This window comes from Sorex araneus, chromosome 3, assembly GCF_027595985.1.
Source record: "Sorex araneus isolate mSorAra2 chromosome 3, mSorAra2.pri, whole genome shotgun sequence".
In the NCBI taxonomy this organism is placed as follows: domain Eukaryota; kingdom Metazoa; phylum Chordata; class Mammalia; order Eulipotyphla; family Soricidae; genus Sorex; species Sorex araneus.
The window spans coordinates 149,633,176-149,657,517 of record NC_073304.1 but is presented as its reverse complement, the minus strand read 5'-3'; the positions used below and the strand labels follow the sequence as shown (position 1 = coordinate 149,657,517).

At 42.3% G+C, this 24,342-nt stretch overlaps 1 protein-coding gene across 24 annotated transcripts in view; it reads right to left on the bottom strand.

The window, feature by feature from the left end:
• PDE4DIPP2 (myomegalin) overlaps positions 1–24,342 on the bottom strand; it is a 241,916-nt gene that overhangs the window by 30,658 nt on the left and 186,916 nt on the right. For 13 of the 24 annotated variants that reach the window (XM_055129953.1, XM_055129961.1, XM_055129944.1 and 10 more), the window contains 10 exons: positions 16,468–16,556; positions 11,515–11,747; positions 8,294–8,726; positions 7,096–7,288; positions 5,934–6,053; positions 4,758–5,259; positions 3,832–4,067; positions 2,793–2,844; positions 1,139–1,362; positions 386–538 (listed from right to left, as the gene is read on the bottom strand). In XM_055129953.1, the coding sequence (XP_054985928.1) occupies positions 386–538; positions 1,139–1,362; positions 2,793–2,844; positions 3,832–4,067; positions 4,758–5,259; positions 5,934–6,053; positions 7,096–7,288; positions 8,294–8,726; positions 11,515–11,747; positions 16,468–16,556 (2,235 nt within the window). Of the gene's footprint in view, positions 1–385; positions 539–1,138; positions 1,363–2,792; positions 2,845–3,831; positions 4,068–4,757; positions 5,260–5,933; positions 6,054–7,095; positions 7,289–8,293; positions 8,727–11,514; positions 11,748–14,643; positions 16,214–16,467; positions 16,557–24,342 lie in introns of those variants that run through there. The other 11 variants (XM_055129962.1, XM_055129945.1, XM_055129958.1 and 8 more) reach the window with 4 other exon arrangements.

The following is a 24,342-nucleotide window of genomic DNA, read 5'->3' as shown; positions in this document are numbered from 1 at the left end:
AAGTCTATTGTGAATTATTTTGTCTTCTAAAATATTTATTTGTTTTGGGAGACATCACATCTGGTGATGCTGAGGAGCTGCTCCTGGCTCTGAACTCAAGAATTACCCCTAGCAACACTCAGAGGACCATATGGGATACTGGAGATTGAACTCCAGTTAGCTGCATGCAAAGCAAATGCCCTACACACTGTACTGTAGCTCTGGTCCTCTCTAAAATATTGAAATCAGAAGTCATACCAAATTATCCAGTTTGGATAGGCTCTTGGTTTTGTCTAAGACTTGATATATATAAAGCCCCTAGTAATAGAAACATTCTCCCTGGAGAAAACTTGAAGGGCAGAGGGGGAGTAGAGATGAATCCCCTGACCCGCTGGCTACTGCATACCTGGATGGGCCTGCATGGCCTCCTTGGGGGGGCTCTGGGGAGCTGGACAGTTGATTGGATTGCAGCTGGGTTCGGCTTTAAGCCCCTGAGGTGCACTGGTTGCTGATGGTTTAGGAGACAGTACGGCAGAATGAGTCGAATGATGGATGGAATCTACAAAATCCATGAATGAAAGAAAATGTTTGGTGTTCTACAGAGAATGGAGTCAGGTCTTGTATTAAATCAGGGATACCAGGACAAGTACTCTGCTCTAAGGGAAAGCACCGAGCACAAGCACTGAAAGTAGTCTCCATTTCATCCCTCACAGGGAGCTTGACAAAGCAGGCCACTGAGGAGTCAACTGCAGTACTTTCCCTCAGCATCTTGGGAAAAAACACCGGGAAAGATAGGCACCAACTATGGACACCTGTGGACATGCAGAAAACCATTCAACAACTGTCACTAGCAAGATCATTGTAAGAGAGAGAAATGGCCATGTGCTTCAAAAGGGCAGTCTGAGACCACGGAAGGGAAACCTGCCATGATGTCACTCTCACTATGGGGCTCGCCATGGATCTAGCAGCATACATGCACCAATGGAGGGCAAGATGCCAGGGTAACCTGCAGAGTCAGGGGAACACGCAGATTCTGGCCTGCTATGTTAGCTGAGTTGTGTTCCGTCTAATACACACCAAGATGGGTCTCACCCAGGTCTGGTTCTGGGTCTTCCCTGAGCACGGACAAGGTGGGGACAACTCAGTAGATGCGAATTACCTGAAGGCCCAGGTGAAACTTTCTTCTCCTCATAGGGTGTGTACTCGCTGGCTATTTCCATGTCAGAGCAGGCTTCCAGCTCATCAGACAGGAAGGAGGAACTGCTGGGGGTGCGGTGGGAGTCGGACAGGGCGCGGCTGCTGGAGGGTGTGAGGGAGCGGGCATCCAGCTTGGCCTGCAGGACTTCAATCACTTTCTCCTTTTCCTGGAGTTCCCTGCTGAGTCTAGTGGATGAGAAAGGGCAACGGGTGAAGCAAGGCCACTGGGTCAAGTCTTGCATGACTATCTCACCTGGGAAGATCGCCTAAGCCAAGCAAACATTCCCGCAGAGAGTCATCAAAGAATACTCTCTGGTTTGAAGTGGAGAGTTGGTGGGCTTAGAGGCAGGGTAACCAACAACTACTCAAAGAAGAGCCTTATGACTACTGAGAACTCAGTCCATGAAGGCACTACTGCAGGAAGTATGTTCCCCAGCACATCTGTTGGCCAGATTGCTGGTTACTGTACTCCATCAAGGTCAGAACACACTTTGAAGACCAGCATGAGAAACACATAGCAGTGTGGCATTGCCAGAACATCCAGGAGCATGGGAAGTGAAACCCTCTGTTTGTCTGAGGTATGTGATGAATTAGAAATGAAAACAGAACAAAACATTTTGTCAATCACCACAGATATTTGAGAACTGGATCATCTGAATGACACTTATGACACAAAGACTCAGGAACTGCAAAAGATTGAGCCTAAACTTTATTGTGTCTTTTTTTCAATTTTATGTCTCTAATTTTATTTTTTTATTTTTAATTTTTTTTTAAATTTTATTGAATCACCGTGAGATAGTTACAAGCTTTCAGGTTTGGGTTACAATCTCACAATGATCAAACACCCATCCCTCCACCAGTGCACATTCCCCACCATCAATATCCCAGGTATACCCCCCTTTCCCGCCCTCCCCCTGCCTCTATGGCAGATAATATTCCCCGTACTCTCTCTCTACTTTTGGGCAGGAGTATATACTGATTTACTAAAAGCTGGTTCTGAGGGTACTGCAGTTTCCAGGAATTGTAATGCCTTCTCATGTGATGTATTATATCCAAGGAAATTATACATCTATTAAACTAACTGTCTACTCCACTCTGCATAACTCGACTGATTAAAAAGTAGACTCAAGTCTTTAAGGTCACAAGGGGGAAAAAATAGAGGAAATTCTTGGGGATATCAAGGACTCCCAATTTCTAGCTAGTTCAATTGAGGGTCAGACTAATTCTAAGTTACCAAGCATAGGGAACAGATATGCAAATAGAAGTTAATAGAGTTAAATCAAAAGTAAATATTCAGGGGCTGGAGCGATAGCACAGCAAGTAGGGCCTTTGCCTTGCTCTCGGCTGACCCGGGTTCAATTCCCAGCATTCCATATGGTCCCCCAGCACTGCCAGGGGTAATTCTTGAATACATGAACCAGGAATAACCCCTGTGCACCACCGGGTGAGACCCAAAGAGCAAAAAAAAAAAAAAATTAAATATTCAAGACAGCAGTAAGGTGTTTAATGGAAAAATAAATTCATCACAATAGGAATTTCCCATTTGTGAAGTGACAGTCATTCTTGATTTATTAGATCTTTTCCCCAATTCCTTTACTGACTTTATTTTGAATTACCTGAGAGCCAGGGGTTCAAGTCCAGCTTGATTTTTCTCATTTTTGTGATCCTCTGCAAATCAAATTCAGAAAGACATAGTAAAGAATTAACCAGTTCCACTTCACATATTACAAATGCACAGAACTCTTCAAACACTGACTAACGTTGACTCTGAATAGCCAGCACAAATAAGATTATTTAGGGGTATAATCAGATTGTGTGTGTTGAGGGGAGACCTGACAAGGTTTCCTGAGCTGACCGAGCAGACCTTCTATGACTTAATGGTCACCATCATGACCTCCTTTGTCCTAAAAACTGTGAAAACAGTTTTTACTTGCCCTTTCCTAGCTTACCTCTGGAACACACATCTTTTCAGCTGACACAGACTGAACAGTAAGTTCAGAAAAGATGGGATCACTTTTGCTCTAAAGAGACAGCTAACCTCTCTGACCCAACTCTTCACCTGTCACCAGGACATGGGCTGTTTATCTCCCAAGACTGACCATGCCACACTCCTTCAGTGCTCTCAGGAAATTCTTGCTAAGCAAAGCGCTCCAACAATAACCAATAGTCCTGTCCCCCATACTACAGCATAGGCCAAAAATAGGGCCCAAAGGTTATGATTCTTTATCCATATTTCAATTCTAAAACCACAAATGAAAAAACAAAGAGAAGGAGAAGTTATTTGCCCAAAATCAGTGAATGGCAGCACTCAGACTAGAATTTGGGTCTTAAAATGCTCCATTTGGAGCACCACTCACTCTAATGGGATGCTCCTAATTCTATCTGTTTCCTACTTTTGTCCTGAATGGATGTAGCTTCCTGCCCAGAAAGTCGTATTCCCCGAGTACCACGGTGTGGACCTTTATAAACAAGGGATCCCCAACACCACGTCTTTTCACTGGGTATTCACCATCATCAAGTTCTTGCCTTGCAACTGTCCTAGAAATGCAGTGGGAGCAGGAGCCTGAATTAAGAAGCTGTCGCAGAAGATGGTGGCCACTGTGGCCTTAAGTGTGGGCCCGAGTGTCCCAGAGGCCAGCACTGAGCCACACTTACTGGTGCTGAGCTTGCTGGTGAGCCGCTCCGTCAGCTGACCTCCCTGGGCAAGCTGCTCTCGGAAGCTCTGCCCCAGGTAGTAGTCAATATCATTGCTCCTCAGGAGGTCCTCAAAAGATTTCACTGCATCTTTGGCATGCTGAGTGAGAAGATAACAGATACCTCTCCCTTCTCTTATTCTCTGACGTAGGTATGATAGTTCTCGGGCCTGGTCCTGAATCAAGGAATCATATTTTCTAAAGTAGGGAAGCAGGTGGCAGAGCAAGGAAAGAAAAAGAATGACTATATTAGGGGGATTCCATTGAGTTTTCTGTAGTAAAATCTAGAAGAAACTTCCCCCAAATAAAGATAACATCTATAGGAAATTCCCCCAAAATAGAGTCTGGTACATATTCAAAAGTACCAAAATATCTAGAATCAATTCTTCCACAAGAAACAGTTGCATGGAAAAATTTGGTATCCCACCATTCCTTCTATTCTTTCATATATGTCAGTTGTGTTACTATACAATGTGTGTTGTGTTACTATACATATTTATAGTAGTTCACATAAACTTAATAACCAGTCTTTTATGTAGGCTCTCTCAATAGCCTCATTCGTCAAGGAAAGAAAGTAGTTTCAGAAGGCCTAAATGGGTTTCATCGCTGTAAGTGCCGGAGTGATCTCAAACTCCGGCAGTCTGACTCCAGTGCTGCTACTAGAGTATACTTTCCACTTCACACAAACATCTCTAAGAGAGAGCCCCAGAGGCCTGGCATCTGCCCACAGGGCTTCTCTGCCTTTTCTTCGGACCCAGATCTACCATTCTCAATGCAAGCCCTTCTTCTTGCTCTCTGGCTCTCTCCTCCACCAGCCTGGTCGTCCCTACTTTGGGTCTACAATTAGACATCAACAATCGAGCAGGAGCCCAGAGCTGCCATCCTTACCCAGGCCACGGGGCTGATCTCAGCTCCTCATTTAATTTCCCCTCCAGACCAGTTCTGGGGAGCTGGGCCTCCAGCTGGGACACTCTCTGGATCAGACTGTCCAGGTCCTTCTGTGCCTGAAGTGCAGGTGGGTAGAAAGCCCCAGTGCCATCGGACAGCCATCCTTCATCTTCATCTGTGGCACTCTGTGGTGACGATCCCTCAAGGCCTCCAGCTTTTGGGGCCTTCAGCTTTCGAGGTCTCTCCAGACTGGAGGAATAATCACTTGTCACAGAGAGGGACCGGACCCGACTCTTGAGGTTCTGAATGACCTTGTGGGCATTCTGCAGTTGGGCCTTCAGATCTCTGATGTCCTTATGCAGGACAGAGATGTCTTCTGACTTTCCATATGACTGGAAGTCCTCCTGCATCCACAGCTGGCTCATTGAGGGCTTCTTCCCAGGGGCTGAGCACAGCCCTTCTCTTAGGATGGATTCCCTGAAGCTGTTGTGCTCTTCACATTCTGAGAAAACAGGAGGACATAAGCACGGTGCAGTGGCCTCTACCTCCCAGGGAAGGTAACTGGTGGTGCCTTCCTATAGCACCTCACTGAACCTTGGCGCTTCCAAATTCTGAACTTCCCCACAGCCTGGAGATTCTCACCTACACTGATCTTCAATGTAGTCAATATTGCTATAGACATAGTCCTTTTCTAATGGAAAACTTTAATATATTGGTTTGGGGGGCATACCTGGTGGTGCTCAGTTTACTCATGATACTGTGCTCAGAGATCATTCCTGGTAGGTTGGGGCCATATGGGGTGTCTGGGATCGAACCCAGGCCTGCTACATACAAGGCAAGTGCCCTACCCAACTGTACTATAGCTCTAGTCGAAAACTACTGTTTTTAAGTTATGACCAATGGTCCCTGAAGTTGATTACATCTTCTCATTAGCAAGCAGACCGCTGGTATGATAATCACCAAAATCATTAGAACATTTTAAAAATCAGTAGCAATCTGCTGAAGTTATAGCCTCACTGGGGACAAGAGTTCTCCTTCAAGCTTCCCATCCCGCCCTGGTCCAGAGGCCCTGTCAGTCTCCCACATCCCACTGCTTATCAGAGAGAAAAGGCCAGCAGCCTCCCAGTGCGGGTGCTGAGATGAGGGAGGAAGCAGCGGGGGGGGGGGGGTGCTTACCGGGACTGGTGGTCTCCTCCCGCTCAGCCTCATTCTCACTGCGGCCACATGTCTCGTAGCCCAGGTCCTGGAGGTCCACCTGGATCTGCTTGCTGTCCTGCTTCACCAGTGGCTCACCTGCTTTGGGGAAGCAGCCAGTGTAAATGTAGATCTGAATCTCCCAGGCCATGAGATGCGCCCCATTCCTTAATGTCATGGAGCAGCAACAGGAATTTCCTTCCCCAGGACAAGTTTGTGTTCGAGACTCAGGATCGCTTACAAACTGCCTGGTCCAGTGAGACCAGATGTCTGAAAGTCAGGGATTACTGATTCTTATCTCCAGCAGCCTCAGCAAGACTAGCCCAAGTCTTGCTGACTAGCCAGGTCAGCAAGTACTTAAATACCAACAAAATAAAGGAAAGTCCCCAGACACATACTCTGCACTGTCTTATTAGGTGTCCACTGGCTCACAGGGCGATCTGGTACTAAATTAATGAAAATGGAATAAAACTAAGATGCCCAAGTTAAACCGGCCATTTCCTGAGCTCCATAGCTCCAGACGATGTAGCTATCTGTCACCTGCAGTACAAGTACACATATCACATACACTTACCAATGTGTGTATGTGTAGATCGAATATATATCACATTTCCATCATGTCAGGAAATTCTATTACAAAACAGTGATTCTGGAGCAATAATGATGTACTTTTATTGATTGATTCTGAGAGGCCATGCACATGGTACTCAGGACTTACTCCTGGCTCTGTATTCAGAGACCACTCCTGGTGTGCTCAAGGGACTGTATGGGGTATGGGAAAATCAAACCTGGGTCGATATGTGCAAGGCAAATACCCTGCCAGCTGTGCTGTACTTCCAGCACACCAGCCCCCCCTTCTTTTAAAGAAGTTGATACAAGGCAACAGAAGAGAAACAATGCATCTGTGCTGAAAGACAGGTTAGTAATTACCCCAGCAGAGAGCCGACCTAGGAGCTAGCTTATTCCCTGACTATACTCTCACAGCAAAGTTGTTTCTTTCCTTTCTCCCATCTTCAAACTGAAGTTACATTTCCCCTTTCACAATCCCAGGGCTATGCTGAGATTCAATTTAACTTGAGGCTGGGGCAAAAATGATGAATCTTAAAGGAGAAAGTTTCTCGGGGCTGGTGAAGTAAAGACTTACTAAACATAGCTCTGTATTTCTCCAGCTGGTTGGCCTGGGCGAAGACAGTGGCTTCTGATATCAGCAGCTTCTCCTGGAGGTCCTGATAGCGCTGTCTGCACTGTGTGAGCTGCGCGCGCAAGTGCTTGGTGGATCCTGAAAGGCTCAATTCTGCCTGGGACCTAGGATCACAGGCCTGAGGCTGGTGGTCCGGCTGTGAACAGAACCAGCAGAGGGGTCAGGGGAGCCCCAGACCATTCCCCAAGTAACAAACTCCGCCCCCCCTTCTAAATGAACCCTGCAGACTCCATTTATGAGAATCACAGTGCTCCTCCTGCCATTTAACACGTCCTGCATAATCAGACAACTCATGACCGGGCATGTTTGATTTACCTCTGGTGTCCGCAGCAGACAGCAAGTGCCAATTTGCTCAGTGAATGTCAGTTCCAATCACTGAACTGACATTTGCTCAGTGAATGTCAGTTCAATGACTAGAAGGAGAAGGGCTGGATTGTTGCCTGAACTCTGTGCCTGTTGGTGTCTCAGAAACCTTTTATTTAATCCTCAAAGTCCCTTCTCTTAAGAAGAAACAGACATCCCCGTTGAGGACCTGGAATAAGCTGTGATGAATGTCAGTGACAAGGAAGAGATGTTATTACATACTATTTATCAGGACTGCCTTAAAAACCCCATGCATACCTATGGTGCAATCAAATGCAAAGACCAAGTTTGGGGCCACCTTTCCTCACCATACTGAGCATTTGCAGGGAGGAAACTAGATCTCATTGCTTGGCATGTTATCTGGAAACAAATACTACAGAAGTGTTTAGGAGATAAATATTTATGAGGTGATGCTGTAAATCCTTTCAAAGGCCAATGAGTGAAAAATACTGCTATCACTGCATGTGATGTAAAGGTGCCTTTGCTCAGTATCTCCCAACACACAAGGCTTAAACTGTTTATTTATTATTTTGCTTGCTTGGGCCACACCCAGTGGTTCTCAGGGATTACTAGTCCTGGATCTGGCTCAAGGAGCACTCCAGCAGGGCTCAGGAGACCATATGTTGTTCTGGGGATCAAACCTGCATCAACCATGTGTAAGGCAAGTGCCCTACCAACTGTCCTATCTCTCCAGCCACCAAACCGATGGTTTAATGCAAAAATTGACACGTTCCCCATGGGTCTTTCGTACCATCTGACCATCTAAGCCCAGACTTACTTGGACATCCACAGTGAGGGCGGCCCCCAGGTCAAGGCTCTGGGGTCGTGGGCAGGGCCTCATAGTCACATCCTCTTCTTCTTGGCACTGGGATCTCCCAGGAGAGCCAATCAGCTCAGTGTTCATTCTGTCGATCTCCTTTGCCAGACGCACCAGGAGCTCCGGTGTAAGTGTACTATTCCCTTCCTTGCCATTCAGCACCAGTTGTTCTTTGAGGAGGTTGATGATGTTGTGAGCATTTTTCAGTTTTCCCTGGAGCTTTCTGAACTCTGCTTGGAGTTGATTCTCACTCAGATTCCCTTTGGCTACCACAGTATCCACTGTCACCTCGCCCTTCTCCTTGTCTTCCTCAATCTCCCATCCGTCAGACATTGCTTCTCCCATCTGCTCTTTCAGCTCTGCATTCTCAAGGCAAAGGCTCAGCAGAGTGTTCCTGTGGGAAGCAGACACAGTTGGAGATGGGCCCGTCTGAGTTTCAGCTTCTGACAGTCTCAGGACTCACACTGAGCCATGGTACATTCAGAGACACACAGCACATGGAACAAATCCTCACACCTGGACAGCTCCCTTAGCATTTTAGACCAAGAAACTGAGGCTCAGGGAGAGTAAGAAATGTGCCTGCACTGTCAAGGGTACTTAGTTGGACAGAGTGTCACTAAAAACCTTCAACTTGGGACACCCAGTCTAGCTACCTTTACTGTGCCACTAATATTCTTATTTTCAGTGGCCTCCGGAACTAAACAATTTTACTTACTCCAATAAAAACAAAGTAAGAAACTTTTCTGGTGTATTATCACTTCTTGAGCCAGAGTGATAACACAGTGGGTAGGGAGTTTGCCTCACAGATGGCAGACCTGGGTTTGACTTCTGGCATCCCATATATTACCCTGATCCCCACAAGAAGTGATCCCTGATTCAGAGGCAGGAGTAATCCCTGAGCACTGCAAGATGTGACCCAAAGAGAAAAACAAACAAACATAAAAAAGAAACTTGCCTGGAAAAAAATGATTATATGCACTTTATCATCAGACAGTTTTCAACCACGGTATAAAAAATTGGGGACCCTCCCCATGCCCTACCCCTCCTGTGGCTCATCTGTGTTCTGTGATCTCTGAACACAGAGCCAGGAGTAATCCCTGAGCACCATTGGGTATACCCCCCACCATCACCTAGAGAGGGAGAGAAAGAGAGAGAGAGAGAGAGAGAGAGAGAGAGAGAGAGAGAGAGAGAGAGAGAGAGAGAGAGAGAAATTTGGACCCAGAAACATGGAAGAAATAAATGACACTAATCAGAACTACAGTCAGCTCTACTCCTGTATTGTTTGCTTTCTGTCTGACTCCTGTGACAGATCATCTTCCTGAGACCAGGCACTGACCTGGCCAGCCAGGTGTCCCCAAAGCCTCTGCAATATGGCCATAGAAAATATTTGTATTTGGGGAAGAAGTCAAATGGGCTCAACCAGGTTGTGATAAGAGTATAAAAGGATCAAGAGTCTAAAGTTTTCTCTGTAACAACACCAAGATTAACTTTCATGTAGGCAGAGAATTTCAAGCCAGGATAATTTGGAGAAATAGTGTATATCCTTCTCCCAAAAGCCATTCTCTGCTCTTCCAGAAGAAGACTGCTCTCTCTTGAACATGTATCGCTCTCTTTCTCTCCTCTCACATTTCAAATTACATTTCTTTCCCTAAGAACTACTTTGTTTCACTAAGAGAAACAAAACCAAGAATTGGGTGTTTTAAAATTGGGAGCAAGGGATCTAGACAGGAACACTTAAGTAAACTTTGGTTTGAAATGAGCATTTTAGGCTGAGTTTTCTTGATTTGGAATAGAGCATTTGTCCAAGGGGCCCTAGACCCCTTCAGTGCTAAAATTCTTCTACTATTTAGTCATATTAGACTGGGAAACAGTAGGGCCTGAGTTAGAAATGATAGGTCTGCACAGTTGTGCTCCAAACAACAGGCTGTCATGATTATGGCTCCTGGTGATAAATGAATAAGTGGATTAGCTCTACATGGTCAGTACTTCCCTTTAGCTTTTTTTTTTTTTTTTTTTTTTATAAAAAGCCATTGAAGACAGAATGGCCCACCTAGCCAATATATTTGCCACTTTTGTAAGTTAGTCAAACTGAAATGATTAAAATTACTCTTCCATGATTTAGGGATTCTTATTGCAGGATGAAGTCTGAGTGGTGCTGGAGAGGGCCACTGGACAGACCCCCTTCCTCAACCACTGTCCTGGTTCTGCACACAGCAGGAAGCATTTTCACACAGCAGGAAACACACATAGCAGGAAGCATTTTGAATTTAAAGATATCCTTCTGCATCCCAGTTAACTCAAAGGAACAGCACCAAACACAGTGTTAGGAGGGGTGCCAGAGGGATAGTACAGCAGCTAAGGCGTCTGCTTCTCACATATGGGTTCCACCCCCCATATCCCATGTGGCTCCCTAGTCCTGCCAAGAGTGACCTCTGAGCACAGAGCCAGCACTAACTCTTGAGTACTGCTGAGTGTGGCCCAAAGAATAAAAAACTCGAAGATTTTCCTTGAAGAAGATCAAGCGTGTGCTTAATAATGTACATTACAATACTGAAATAAGGCCAGATTCATTTGAATAAGATGAATAAAATTGATAGTCATCTGATACTGTTCTCTAAGAACGTCTAGAGACGGGGCTGGAGCAATAGCACAGCGGGGAGGGCATTTGCCTTGCATGTGGCTGACCCAGGTTCAATTCCCAGCATCCCATATGGTCCCCTGAGCATCGCCAGGAGTAATTCCTGAGTGCATGAGCCAGGGTAACCCCTGTGCATTGCTGGGGGTGACCTAAAAAGAAAAAAAAAAAGAACTTCTAGAGCCATCAATGCTGGAGCCTAGGATATGAACCAAGAAACAGAAATGTTCTGACTAGAGGAAGGCAGTTCCCTTGGCTGTGTGCTATGTGAGCCGTGGGGCGCTGTGGGAAGCCCCAGGAGGAGGGTGGTGGACCTGCCGCCAGCAAGCCCCAGGCTGGCCTTGGCCCTAGTCCTGCTGTGGCAGATAACAGACCCTCAGGTGGTGTTGCCCTGTGATGGAGGGTATCGGGTGAGATAAGGTCTGTACCCGGCCCTGAGAGGGTGACTTGGTGGCTATGGCTGCAGAAGGCGGGGGAGGAGAGCGAATCCCACTCCCCCAGGTGGCTGCAGCTGGTAGGGAGGCGGTTCTCTGGGTGAATGTCCTACCTGATGTGGGCCACAGAGGAGAATCCTGCTTCCTCGAGTTGAGCCTTTAGCTCCTTTAGCTCCCCCTCAGCTTTCCTCTTCTCCTCTAAGTGCTGGTGCATCTCAGCCCTCAGGTGGAGCATTTCCTCCTGAAGACCCCTGTTATAGTCCCCTTCTGCAGAGGAAGGAGGAAGGAGGGAGACATTCTGGGTCTCCACAGCTGCCAGGCTTTTCTCCAAAGCCACCTTGATGAGCTGAAAGACAATGAAGGTTTTAAGGAGACAGATCAGTAAAGAGAATCCAGGAGGAACATCCATGCAAAGGCATCCCTTAGTGGTGTCAAAAGCCCAGGCTGAAGATGCTGCCAGCAGGACTCCATCAGCCCAAAGAGCCCTGAAGGGCTGGCAGGGGGAGAGCACCAGGCCAGAAGGGAGAATTGTTGCTGTGAGAGAGGAGAATCCAGGCACCCACCCATGAGAAAAGCACATAATAAAATCAGAGCAAATACTAACAACCGAAGTCTAACAAGAGTGGGGAGTGCGGGAGCTAGGGCTGCTTTCCCCCTGTGGGAACAGAATTCTCCACAGGTCTTCTCCTAAGCCAGAAAGTCTCATTAGGCTCCAGAGCACTCGAGTCCGTGTCCACAAAGATCATGGCTGAAGACACCCACTCACCAGGCTTAAGGCTTAAGGCTGTGTCTGTGACCAAGACTCCAAGTAAGGACGGCAAAACTGAGTTGAGTCGGAAACAAAATTAGAAGGTGGATGAGATACAGCAAGTTTAACTTGCTCCAGGTGACACAAAGCAAGTGTAACTTCACTGGCAGCTTGAGAATCACACCTACATCTGCTGAGATGTCCCAGTGAGGCATCTGTTTCACCGAAAATCTCACTTCTGGGCCTTGAGCTGGCACTGCCAACTGGACTCACTTTTGAAGTCTACAGAACAATGTTTTAATATTCTAAATTACTTTTTGGTGTCTCGATGGGTGCAGAAAATATATATATATATATATTCAATGGATTCAAATAAAAATAAAGAATATTCAGATAAAAAAATCCTCACTTTTTCTCAAGTGATAATTGTTTTTTTAACTTCCAGGCTTTTATCTCAGATTTAGCTCCTGCTTTTGCCCAAGCCTTTCTTAAAATGCAGAAACCAAACTCTACTATGACAATTTACTATGTGTACAGTGATTATTCCAGTGCATGAGTTTCTTGACCATGTATCTCATATTAATCTTAATACATCTCCATCTCATATTGGCTTCTTTTTCCTCTCAATGGCACAATTTTAAGGTTTTATTTAACTTTAGGTTAGTTTTGATCTAATTTTGACCTCTCTTCCACACTCTTTCTAGATCACAGTGTCTGTAAATAATGTTACTTGTATTTGTTCCGTATAAATTCCTTCTGACTGTACAGAATTATTTCCTAATTGCCAGAGTCATCAACATATTTGACATAGATATCTGTAAGTTATGCAGTGGTCACGAAGGAATGATTTGTTTCATTTATTGGCTTTATACATTCATTCAGGACATACAATTATTGAGCAAGACAGGGCCAATAATTGAATCTGTAATTGATAGATCTGTTAGGCACAAAGTCATTGGTCATTGCTCTTTATAGACAGTGTGGAAAAAAATCTAGGCTATGAGTGCACGAGGGGGGGTTGGGGGGAGCTGACTCCAAGTGTGGGTAAATATTGGCATTAGATTTGGTAGAGAGAGGCATCTACAGCAAAGAAGGAAGGAAAGTCCAGACCTAGGAAGTAGCTTGTTACCTAAGCATCAGTGTGACTTGGGGCTCTGAGTCTAGGGCCTGGGAGCATCTGAGGATGTCTGTCTCTGAGGCTCCACTGCCAGGCAAGTTCGCCCTGGCCACCATCTCCACAGGTGCCACCAAGCACTTGGGATGAACAAGGTGGAAAGACTGGTTTAAAAACCTCATAAATGCCATGACATTATCTTTCAACAAAAACTCCTTCCAGAGAACATAACTAAGCTAAATGTTGCCATCAGCTTTAAATATGGACAAAACATGCATACTTTTTTAAACCTTAAATTTTTTGCTTAGAATCATCTCTCATTAATCTCTTAAATCCCATAATATTTATTTTTAAATGCCTTCTAGATGTATGCTATCTTGTATTTAAATGTACCTAATTTCCTTTAAAAACTTAAGATCCTGTGGAATATTAGCACTAGCGGAGACATTAAGTTCCTTAAATGAGAAAATAGAGATCAAATTTGTCCCCAGGTTAACACTGGTTTTCATACTTCCCACGGCAAAGGCAGTTTAATTTGGGTAATTTGTTTTTAAAATTTAAATATATTTGTGAAAAATCAATTTCACAGAGTATATTTCAACCTAGATAAAATATGAGTTTAAAAGATACAATTTAAATGTAAATGTATGAGATATAAATCAGGATCTAGTTCTTATTTTGTTAGTTTTGCCTTATGATCTGTGGAGAGGAAATATTCTTATTTTTTCCATAAGTAAAACTACAGGGCTTCTGGTATGTATGGGAATACTATGAATCTTTTAGCTATGTTGGTAATGGTCTCCCATATAGGTGCTGTTCCCACACTAAGCTATCTGTTTTATTCCTTCCATGGTTGAACTCAACACCTTTGGGTGCTGAGTTCCCGTTTGCCCACAGAACCCTGAAGATCTAAACTTTGTTTGAAAGAAGTTGCTTTGCTTTGTTCTACTAATCTCTCTCATAATGTCAGTCTTAAGCATTAAAGGCATTAAAAAATGAGTTTCTTTTCTTCAGGTATCTAATATAGGTCTTAAATTTGCTTAAAATGAAATTTTGTAGCAACTTAGTTCAAGACTTCTTGATGTGGGTAAGTTCATAAAAATAAAAATAGAACAAAGCAACTTGGTTTGATCAAAAGGCACTTCTTGTAAGGAACACAAAGCAAAACTTTTTGTCAGGGGAAGTGTGTGTGTATCTGTGTCTGTGATTGTGTCTGTGTCTCTCTGTGTGTCTGTGTCTCTGTGTGTGTTTGTTAGAGATGGTGTTTGGAGTCATGAATAAAATCTACCTTCCAAAGACACAATAACAAGAGGGGCTCAGAACCTTATTTTAAAGGACAATTTCCCTGGAAACAAGCAAACACGTTTTTGAGAATCTGGACACAAAACAGATAGCAAATGAGTTTTATTTGATTGGTAGCAGGAAAGTCACACCCTCAGACTTCCAATACAGAAATGTAAATTTACAATGGTTCATGGTCCTCCTACCAAAAATGGAAGATTACTTCTTAAGAAAAGATGACAGAAAAACGAACAAATGGTGTTACCCAAAATAGTCTTCATCCAACCAGTATATACTTTGCCTATCATGAGTATATGCCCATTATATACATGATCCAATAGTCTGTTAAATAATAATCAATGTTCTCCTCTGCCAAAAGGGCAGTGATTACAAGGAGAATACAAATACCCAATGACAAATATTTAATCCATCTCAAAATGTTTTCTGGTCACTTTCTCTATGCTATGCATAGGAAAGAGATTGAATAAGAAATGATTTTACCAATTGCAACTGAGATTTTATATAACCAGATAGTGACTTAGCAATAATACTCTGGCTCTCTTATTATTTGTGTCTCCTGTTTAGAAGTTAATCCTGTCCCACAGTGACAATAACTGACAAGAACCACCTGCAGACTTTCCAATTTAGCTCTGCCTCAGAGTGAACATTTGCTCATCCTGCAGATTCTTCTCTTTTACTCAAGATTATTAGTGAAACGATGGAGTGGAAAATAACAGGCATCTAGGCTGGGGGGGGCAGTTGTGTCCATAATTAAAGTCACAAACATCAGAGCACTCAAACGTGGTCATTAAAGCAGATGCAGAAGTGTAGCTCATGCAGGAACTCAAGGGAAAAATAAGGGTCGACTATGGCTGGAACAGTATCAGTGGTATCTCAGGAGACAGTGAAGACACATTTGAATATGAGGGATCCCAGGTAACTGTATGAATCTTCAGAAGCCAATGAGTTTGCCAAATTCTGTGAGATTTGGGAACTTGACTCTGATGTTGTCTTGTTAGAGAGTTGTTCTTCTTATATAGGAGATGTAGAGGCAGGACCCAATTTTCTAATAGTTCCAAGGAAGCTAGCACTGGAAAATCCCAGCAAAATGATAGATACTAAATAGATGCTAAACATCTGCTTCCTCCTTAACAACTCAGAGTCACATGAATGGTCCATTTAGAAGTGCTGAATGTCACTGATAATGTGGAGACCCATAGGGGAAATTTCAGTGTGGACCATGAGATCCCCATCAGTGACAATCTCTGAGACATCCAACTCAAGCTTGACAACATGTTGGTGACATTTTCACTATGAATTTGTGACAAGATTTTCAGCCTCAGTGTTGAGGTTCCATAGGTCTTGGTCTTGAAGCATCACCTAATGGTCACTGATGTGTCACAACCAGGATGGCATGTAAAATTGCCCGACAAAGTTATCTTTTATACAATGATATTTCACAAAGAAATATGTCTGCTTTAAAAGCATCCTGATCCTCTTGGAGTTCCTCAGAGAGCTCTCTCCTGAAGCAAGTTCTCACCTCTGCCACCTTCCCAAGAAATCTTTCAATGATTCCCTGTCTTCTGTGGTATGTCTCAGCTACAAAAGCCCAAGAAGTGTCTACGGTCTTGTCGTAAGTAAACAAGTAAGCATTCCTTCGAAGTTATAGCTATAAAGGGTACACAGGAACAAATGTAGGCATCAGGGGATAGAGAGAAGGAGACAGGCGTGAAAAAAAGGTGGGCTGGAGAGAAAAATGGAGTGAGGACAAAAGGTAGGAAAGAGACTGAGAAGCTTAGGGAAGAAAAGGAAAAAAATGGCAATAAAATGGTGTCTCTCATTCTGGGCCACACGGGCTACAGGAGAACTCCAGACCCTAAGGGGTCTTGCACCCATGGTCCCCATAACCTGACTCGAACTTACTTGCTGGTGGCTATTGTGTACAGCCTCCTCCTCAATACTGTCAGTGAACTCAGTGCTTGCATCTTCAGTGTCGTCGCCTGCAGCTGCACCTAGAAGGAAGTCCAGAAGAGAAAGGTGATTCTTTTCACAGGCGGCTTCCAGCTAATGGCTAAAATTACACTTCTTTTGCCATTGGCCTCTGATTTCTTTCTTCCACCATATACATGGCACCTTAGCCAGCAGGGAGGGCAGAATTAATGTGTCATATGTATAGGAAATCCTTCTGGCCATATAACTAAGAAATGTCCTCACTGAAATTCAAGTGTATGCCTCAAAATCTCAGCAGGCATTGACTCACAGGTTTGAGCCGACAGAGCTGACTGACAGGTAGAACTCACCCACTTCCAGGAAGCTTCGTGATTCCCTGTCCTGCCATGGACTAGCTATATAACAATTTTATCTTTTGTAATGCAAGCCAGTATGCCCTACTCAGTATTTTCTCACCACTAAGAGGGTCTTTGACTTCCTGGAAGACCTGCTCCTCTCACACTTTCAGTTACTTTTTTTTTTGCAGGGTGGGGAGTCACACCCAGCTGTGCTCAGGTCTTACTCCTGACTCTGCGCTGAGGAATCACTCCTGGCAGAAACCAGGGGACTTTGTAGGGTTCCAGGAGTCAAACTCAGGTTGGCCACCTGCAAGGCAAATATCCTACCTGCTGTCCTCTTGCTCTGACCCCTCACATGTTTCCACTATTGGTATCAACTGTATAGGGCTTTCCTGCAGTAATGAAAGTCAAGTAAAGTCCCAAGACAAAGAATATATAAGACGAGGGCTGGGCACTTCCTGATTCTTTCCTCTTTTGCTTCCTCCTCATCTTTCAAAATCATGTTGAATGTCAATGTCCTTTGCCTAAAATTCTTGCAGGGACTGTACTGACAAAATGAATGCATTCTTTCACTTCCCTAACTAAGACAGCGACTCTAAGACACAGACATCTACACCAAGCTAAAGGGCCAGTACTTGCAGTCTGTACAGGGTCAATAACAGCTCTTATCTATAGAACTTTCTGCATTTCTCTGCCTGTACTGACCACTGCAGTAGACACTAGACACAAGTAGTTCTAAGCACATGAAATGTAGCTAGCATGATTGAGGAACTGAGATTATAAATTTAATTTAAAATGTCCATATGTGAGTTGTATCTTCAATATTGAGTATCACCAACTTAGGACATTTTTTCATTTGTTACAGTAATATCCGATTTTAAATTAATACTTGTGGCCCACAATATTGATTCCTTCTAAAAGTGTAAAAAATTATAATGGTGGGGCTAGAGCAATAGTACAGTGGGTAGGGCATTCGCCTTGCATGCAGCCAACCTGGGTTTAATTCCCAGTATCCCATATGGTCCCCCGAGTACCACCAGTAGTAATTCCTTAGTGTGAAGTCAGGAGTAACCCCTGTGCATCACCAGGTGTGACCAAAAATTTTTTTAAAAAAAATTTATAATGGTTTAGTTGGACACCAAAGAAAATCTCCTATGACTTTCTCCAGGCTTTATAGAATACTGTTCAAGTAAGAGAAATAAGATCTGTTTGTCCCAAGTTTTGACAACCAGTGGCTTTCAACTCATCCTCTGACTGCTGATTTATCTGGGTAAATGGAAACTATGAAATGTTACACAACTAATTCTGCACAGTCCTGCGAGCAAAGCTGTGCCAAAACTTCAGATATGGGATCTTTTTTTCCTAGAATTTCAGATATGGGCACTTTTTTCTTATGATGACAAATCAGATCTTTATATTTACTTCTTTTTCTAAGTACTACTTACTCTAATCTACTTCTAAGTCCAACATTCAAGGATGAAAAGCTCTGAGTAAATAATGAGCATTCACTGCCCACTGCAGGTAAGGTGAACAAGTTTAGTTCACATCTTTATTCTATTAGCATCTGAAAATACATACCAAAATACTTCCTAAGGTTGAAGCCCATTTCCTTAAAGTTCTAAAGAAAGTAAGTGTGTTGTCCCAACAGCTTATCTTATAACTTGCTCCATACAAGCTATAACTTCAGGGGCCAGAGAGACAGCACGGTAAGTAATGAATAAAAAGTTGTAACTTTTTATTAAAAGTAACATGCCCACCCAGAAAGGCACCTCTACCATTCAGAATTTTGGGGGGATCTTTGGAAGACAGTAAACAATAAAAATTTCCAAAATGTGCTCCTTCTGAGAATACTGGTTGCACGGGGATGAATGATGCCTTCTCTAAGCAATGGCTGCTTTGGAAACCCACTGAACTCAGATGCTAATTAGCTTCAGAACATCCCTGTCGTGCTAATCTTACTTTGGGAAAATCTTTCTTTGTCCAACAGTGGGACTGTGGACTTCTATTTCTGAAAAGAAGACAAAAATGTCTCACAGACTATGAAAACATAATTTCCACATTTTCCCTTCTGGGCATTGGGCTAGAGAATGATTCCCTGGTGGAAAAATACTCAGTTCTGTGAGGTCAGGATCTTTGTCCCTGTATCATTCCTTGGAGCTTGTACAGCTATGATAGGCCCACACTCTATTATAATTCCTTTACTGAGTTCCAGATAAAGAAAGTGGTAGTAGGAAAAGGTGATTTTCTGGTTTTGAGGCACCTTCTGCTCGCCACTTACCTGGGCCTACCTTTCTGATGCCACGTTGGCATTTGAGATAATACTCCTTCTATAAGCGCTCTCAGAGGCAAGGTGGCACGACTTTAATTTCTGGAGTGGAGTGGAGCGAAGGCAAGAGTGTCCATCTCTCACACTGCCACACTCAGGGCCTATTTCCCTTCTGCATATTGGTAGCCAGCTTACAGCCTATTCTGCTTCTTCAGGTACTTTAAGGAGTGCTCAGCCTTTTGCCAATTTGAATGTGTGAACTTAAAGCTTTTAGTCTTGTGTTTAGGGGTAGAATAGTTGAAAATATTTTACAGAAAATACTGAAATGTGTAAGTTACACCATCCAAGGTCCTACATGTCAGTTTACATTAGACAGTCCTCTTTCTGTAACATTCCTCCTTCTGGTGCTCTTTTTAAAAATAAATGACAGATAATTTCTCTTTCGTGGAGGGAATACAATTTTTGTAAGTTTTTACAAGGCAACAAAATACGAAGTAGGAAAACTGATTTTACTATCATTAGAACTAATTTGGATCACCTCAAATTTCTAAACTCAATTAAGGTAGTACATAGTAATGAATGTACTGCTTATTTTTATAAATATGAAGAAAATGATCTATTTCTTAAGAAGAAATATGAAATTTGACCCAAAACTCTTAAACTAAGTAGACTCTGATCTTGGAATAGAAGTAACTAGAAAAATTTTTTCTTTGGTTAAGTCCCATACATTGCAAAATTGCTTAAGTGCAACTGACTTTAATAGAGGCGTACAAAGACATAAAAGAACACTTTTTGGGTGTGGATTCTAACTAAAACTCTGAACAATATTCATCTTTTAAGAAGAGTCCAACTAGTCCCTGTTGGTTAGGCAAATAGAGACTGTATAGACTGGATGCCATCCTCTGGGAGACATGACTCCTGTCCTGGTCCTGTGAGTTCATGATCTTGCTGTCAAGAAATTCTCCCTAATTGATGATGGTTTTCCTCCAAGAACTAAGCAAGTCTGAGGAATGCCAAAGGAATGTCAATGCCCACCAAAACTATTGGCTCTTCAAATCTCCATCCTGCTTTTGCCCATTCTCCTTTAGCACAGAGAGCAAGAAAAGATTTTTTTAAAGTAAAGCTTTTTTTGAAAGTAAATTGTATCTGTCACAATCCCTTGAGAAGGAAAATTCAGATTTCTTCTTCCTTCCTTGATAATAGAAATTAAGTACAAAGTCACTCAGACCTTAGCTTGACTAAATGATATATAAAATGATATATAATCTGATTTTCCTCTGAGGGGAAAAAAAAGAAGAGTGATTTTCCTATATCATAATATTTTTGCAAGTGGGGAGTCCGCTCAAGTGGTGTTCAAGGTGGCCAGGGGCCAGTTCTGGTGATTCCTGGCCAATCAGGCTGGTCTGCAGTTCCATGCCACAGGTGAGTGTGCAGCACTGCCCCATCCTGTCAGAACAGGGACTTCCAGCCATGCTCAGGGGAGGGAGAGAGAGAGAGAGAGAGAGAGAGAGAGAGAGAGAGAGAGAGAGAGAGAGAGAGAAGGGAGAGAGGGAGGAAGGGGGCATTTAAGGCTTTGGATAATAAAAAATTTTTATTATTAATTTTTTTAATAATAAAACCATACTTAATATGAAGTCTGATACTTTTATTGGATCAGTAACAATTTTTTTCAGGTCTTAACTAAAAAAGTAACTGGATTCTAACAGTTAACATGTTAAGTGTTAACACTTGCCATCTTAGCACAAAAACTGAACACAACAAACACAATGCCATAAAAAAATTGAAGGTTCAGAAGAAAATCTACAGCTGACTGTGGTGGGGAATGTTCTGAAAGTAACTGAATGTAATGTTTTGGTTTTTTTTCCAAAGGCAATGTTACTGCATCATTTGATATATCACTCTTTTCTTCATTTATATTGTCACTGTAATTTTTCTTAACAGCTCTAGAATCAAAACTTTAAGCTAGTAGCTTCTTTTATTATCAAATTGATAATACTTCCTGGAAAGGGAAATTCATGATTTATATTCATGACTTGTAAGATGTACTTGGATGTACAAATACCTAGTTACAAACTGGGAGACAGAGTCCTGATTTTGATCACTGTGAAAGGAAGCACGGTCCATTCACGTCATGTATACCTACCTGCACTTGCTAGACAATTATAAGTCGTTAAGGGAAACAAAGAAATCTATTTGGTTCAACTATATTATTTTAAATCAAGAATTTTTTGACATTACTAAACTTTCTTTCTCATCCTGTTTTAGCAAAACAGTTTGAGAGATTTTTTATTTCTGAAATTTGACCCTAAATGCCAAAGGAAAAGGAATGTAAAAAGAATTAGTATGCAATGTTTCAAGCATAACTCTCATTTGGTGTCTGGCAAAATTAGTATCATTGGATCTATAGTTTTGTGTTTCTTTTTTAAATCCTATTCTTTCTTGAAAGTGAATTACAGAACTGTATTTTTCATTAGGAAAATCATCCTGGCTCTTAAGACTATAGAAAGAAGCTGAGAACTTACCTTCTGGCAGTACTCGAATGCTTTGTTTTGCTTTTGAGCCACACCTGGCAGTGCTCAGGGCTTACTCCTGGCTCTATGCCCAGGGATCATGAAAAGCCCCCGACTTGATGTATGATCTCTCCATCCCCAATACTCAAATACTCAAAGGCAAAATGCTTGTCTTCCCGTCATAATTAGTTTAACAAAGTAGTGCTTTATATATCTGGTGAGAGGGCAGTTTTAACCCAGTTCCAAGACTTAGAAACCAATACCCTACAGAATCTTATTCCACTGCATTGTCCTGCTGACTCATTCCTTCTGTGTTTTTATTATTGGGTTTCTTTCTTGATTTTCTTTTTCCTGTTCTCTCTACGGGATATATATCTCAGTACTATTAAGGGAGGAAAAAAAAGCTTATAGTTTTAATTTCAAATGAAGGAAAAATATTTTGGACCTCACAGGATGTTAGCCTGAATGAGAGAAGCTAATTTCAATAAATCTATAGGAAAATTTGTGTAGATTTTTCTTCCGACATTATGATACACTTCCCTGTAGGACATTGGCTGCAGACCTGTAAAATTACTCCCTGATACTCTAGTTTGAAGAGACATCTGGAGTTTTTTCTAGGGAGCTCAAATGTGAATTTTTCCACATAAAAAAAAAAAATTGTAACTATGAAACCAGAAAACAATGATTTTATAACAATAATGGGAACTAGATACATGCTTATAATACAAAAAAGAAAGCAAAGGCATTAGATCATTGTTCCCTTTAAAGTTTATATTCCAAACAGAAATGACTTTGTAAGTAACCCTTTATTTCTCACAGGACAAATTTTTGGTATAATCTGATTTAATCCTGATTTTTCCTAACAGTGGACAACTGGAAGAATAAATCAGAGAGAAGTGAAATAAATTTATTTGAACTGTTTTTAAAGCTGTATGCCAAAATTCTCAAGACCAAATTAGCACTGTCACACTGTCATTCCATTGTTCACTGATTTGCTCGAGCAGGCACCAGTAACATCTCCATTGTGAGGCTTGTTGTTACTATTTTTGGCATATCGAAATGCCATGGTAGCTTGTCAAGCTCTGCTGTGCAGGCAGGATACTTTTGGTAGCTTGCTGGGCTCTCCGAGAGAGACAGACAAATTGACCCTGGGTCGGCTGTGTGCAAGACAAATGCCCTAACCGCTTTACTATCTCTCCAGTCCAAGACCAAATTAAGAACATAAATAAGCATGAAAGCGATAGATCTTTTGTGTGTATCTTTGACAACACTCATACGTATAAACTATGCAGTAAAAGATACTAAAGAATGTCTTCTTGTGGCTAAAACACAATATTGTATGTCAAAAAAAATTTTGGTCATTAGTAAATATCTTAGTAATAAAACTTAAAAATACTTTAAAATATGAATTAGAGGTCCAGAGAAATAGTACAGCAGGCAGGGCACGTGGTTTGCATGTTTCCTACATGGGTTTAATCCCTGGTTTCACACACGGTGCCCCAAGCCCAGTCAGCAGTGACCCGAGTGCAAAGCCTTCTGCATACTTAGGTATACACCCCCCAAAAAATATGAATAAGGAAGCAGGGGTACCAAAAATTTTGTTGTCCAAAACTGAATGAAGAGTATAAAAATGAGTTGGGCAGGGAGGAATAAAAGTATATTCCATCAAAATGAAAGGCTGGCAGTATTAAAATAGTTCTATCAGATGTACTTTTCAAATTATAAATTCACTTAAGAACTAAAAAGAGAAAATGGAGGGAGTTGATTTATACTAGTCAGTAACAATTTTAAAATTAAGCTTTAATAATACGGCTTAAATCTACTATGCACTGTAGCACTGTAGCACTGTTGTCCTGTTGTTCACCGATTTGCTTGAGCAGGCACCAGTAACATCTCCATTGTGAGACTTTTACTGTTTTTGGCATATCAAATATGCCACGGGTAGCTTGCCAGACTCTGCCCGTGCCAGAGGAGGAATCAAACTCAGGTTGACCGAGTGCAAGGCAAACGCCCTACCCACTGTGCTATTGCTACAATAGAAAAGAATATGGGGGAAATCTGTGATAATGACTTTCACCTCAGTAATTAAATAAATCCACAGGTAGTTTCTTTTTAACTCTAATTCTTGTCATTTTGTTTTGGAGGAAGACCTAGAGCTGAAGGGGCAAATCCCAGCTGACGGGCTGCTCCCACTGCTATTTGGGAAACCAGGTATGCCAAGTATCACACCCAGGGCTCCTTTGAGCCATCTCCCTCAGCCCTGTAATTCCAAGTACCATAGATTTCATCTACTTCAACCATTTACAGCCATTAACATTTAAGCAAATATTAACATTTGCTAACATTCTAAAAGCAAATGAGATTTAAAAGTTTCAATACAGATTTTTGAAAGTTTAAATTCCCTATTTCCAATTAAACATGATCTAGATGATAATTTATTTTATATACTTTCTTTCAAGACTTTTTATTCAAGCACAAGTTTTTGTCTTAAATTCAAGCATAAGATGCTTTAGCTAAAATTATTGTAATATTAAAAATGCCTGGTAAAGTGATAATAATCCAGTCAGAGAAGACATTTGTGCTGCTAAGAAAGAATAAAGTATTCTATCATACGATAACACAGTGGTTAGGGTGTTTACCTTGCACGTGGCTGACCTGGGTTCAGTTCCTCCATCCTTCTCGAAGAGCCCGGCAAGCTACCAAGAGTATCCCACCCGCACGGCAGAGCCTGACA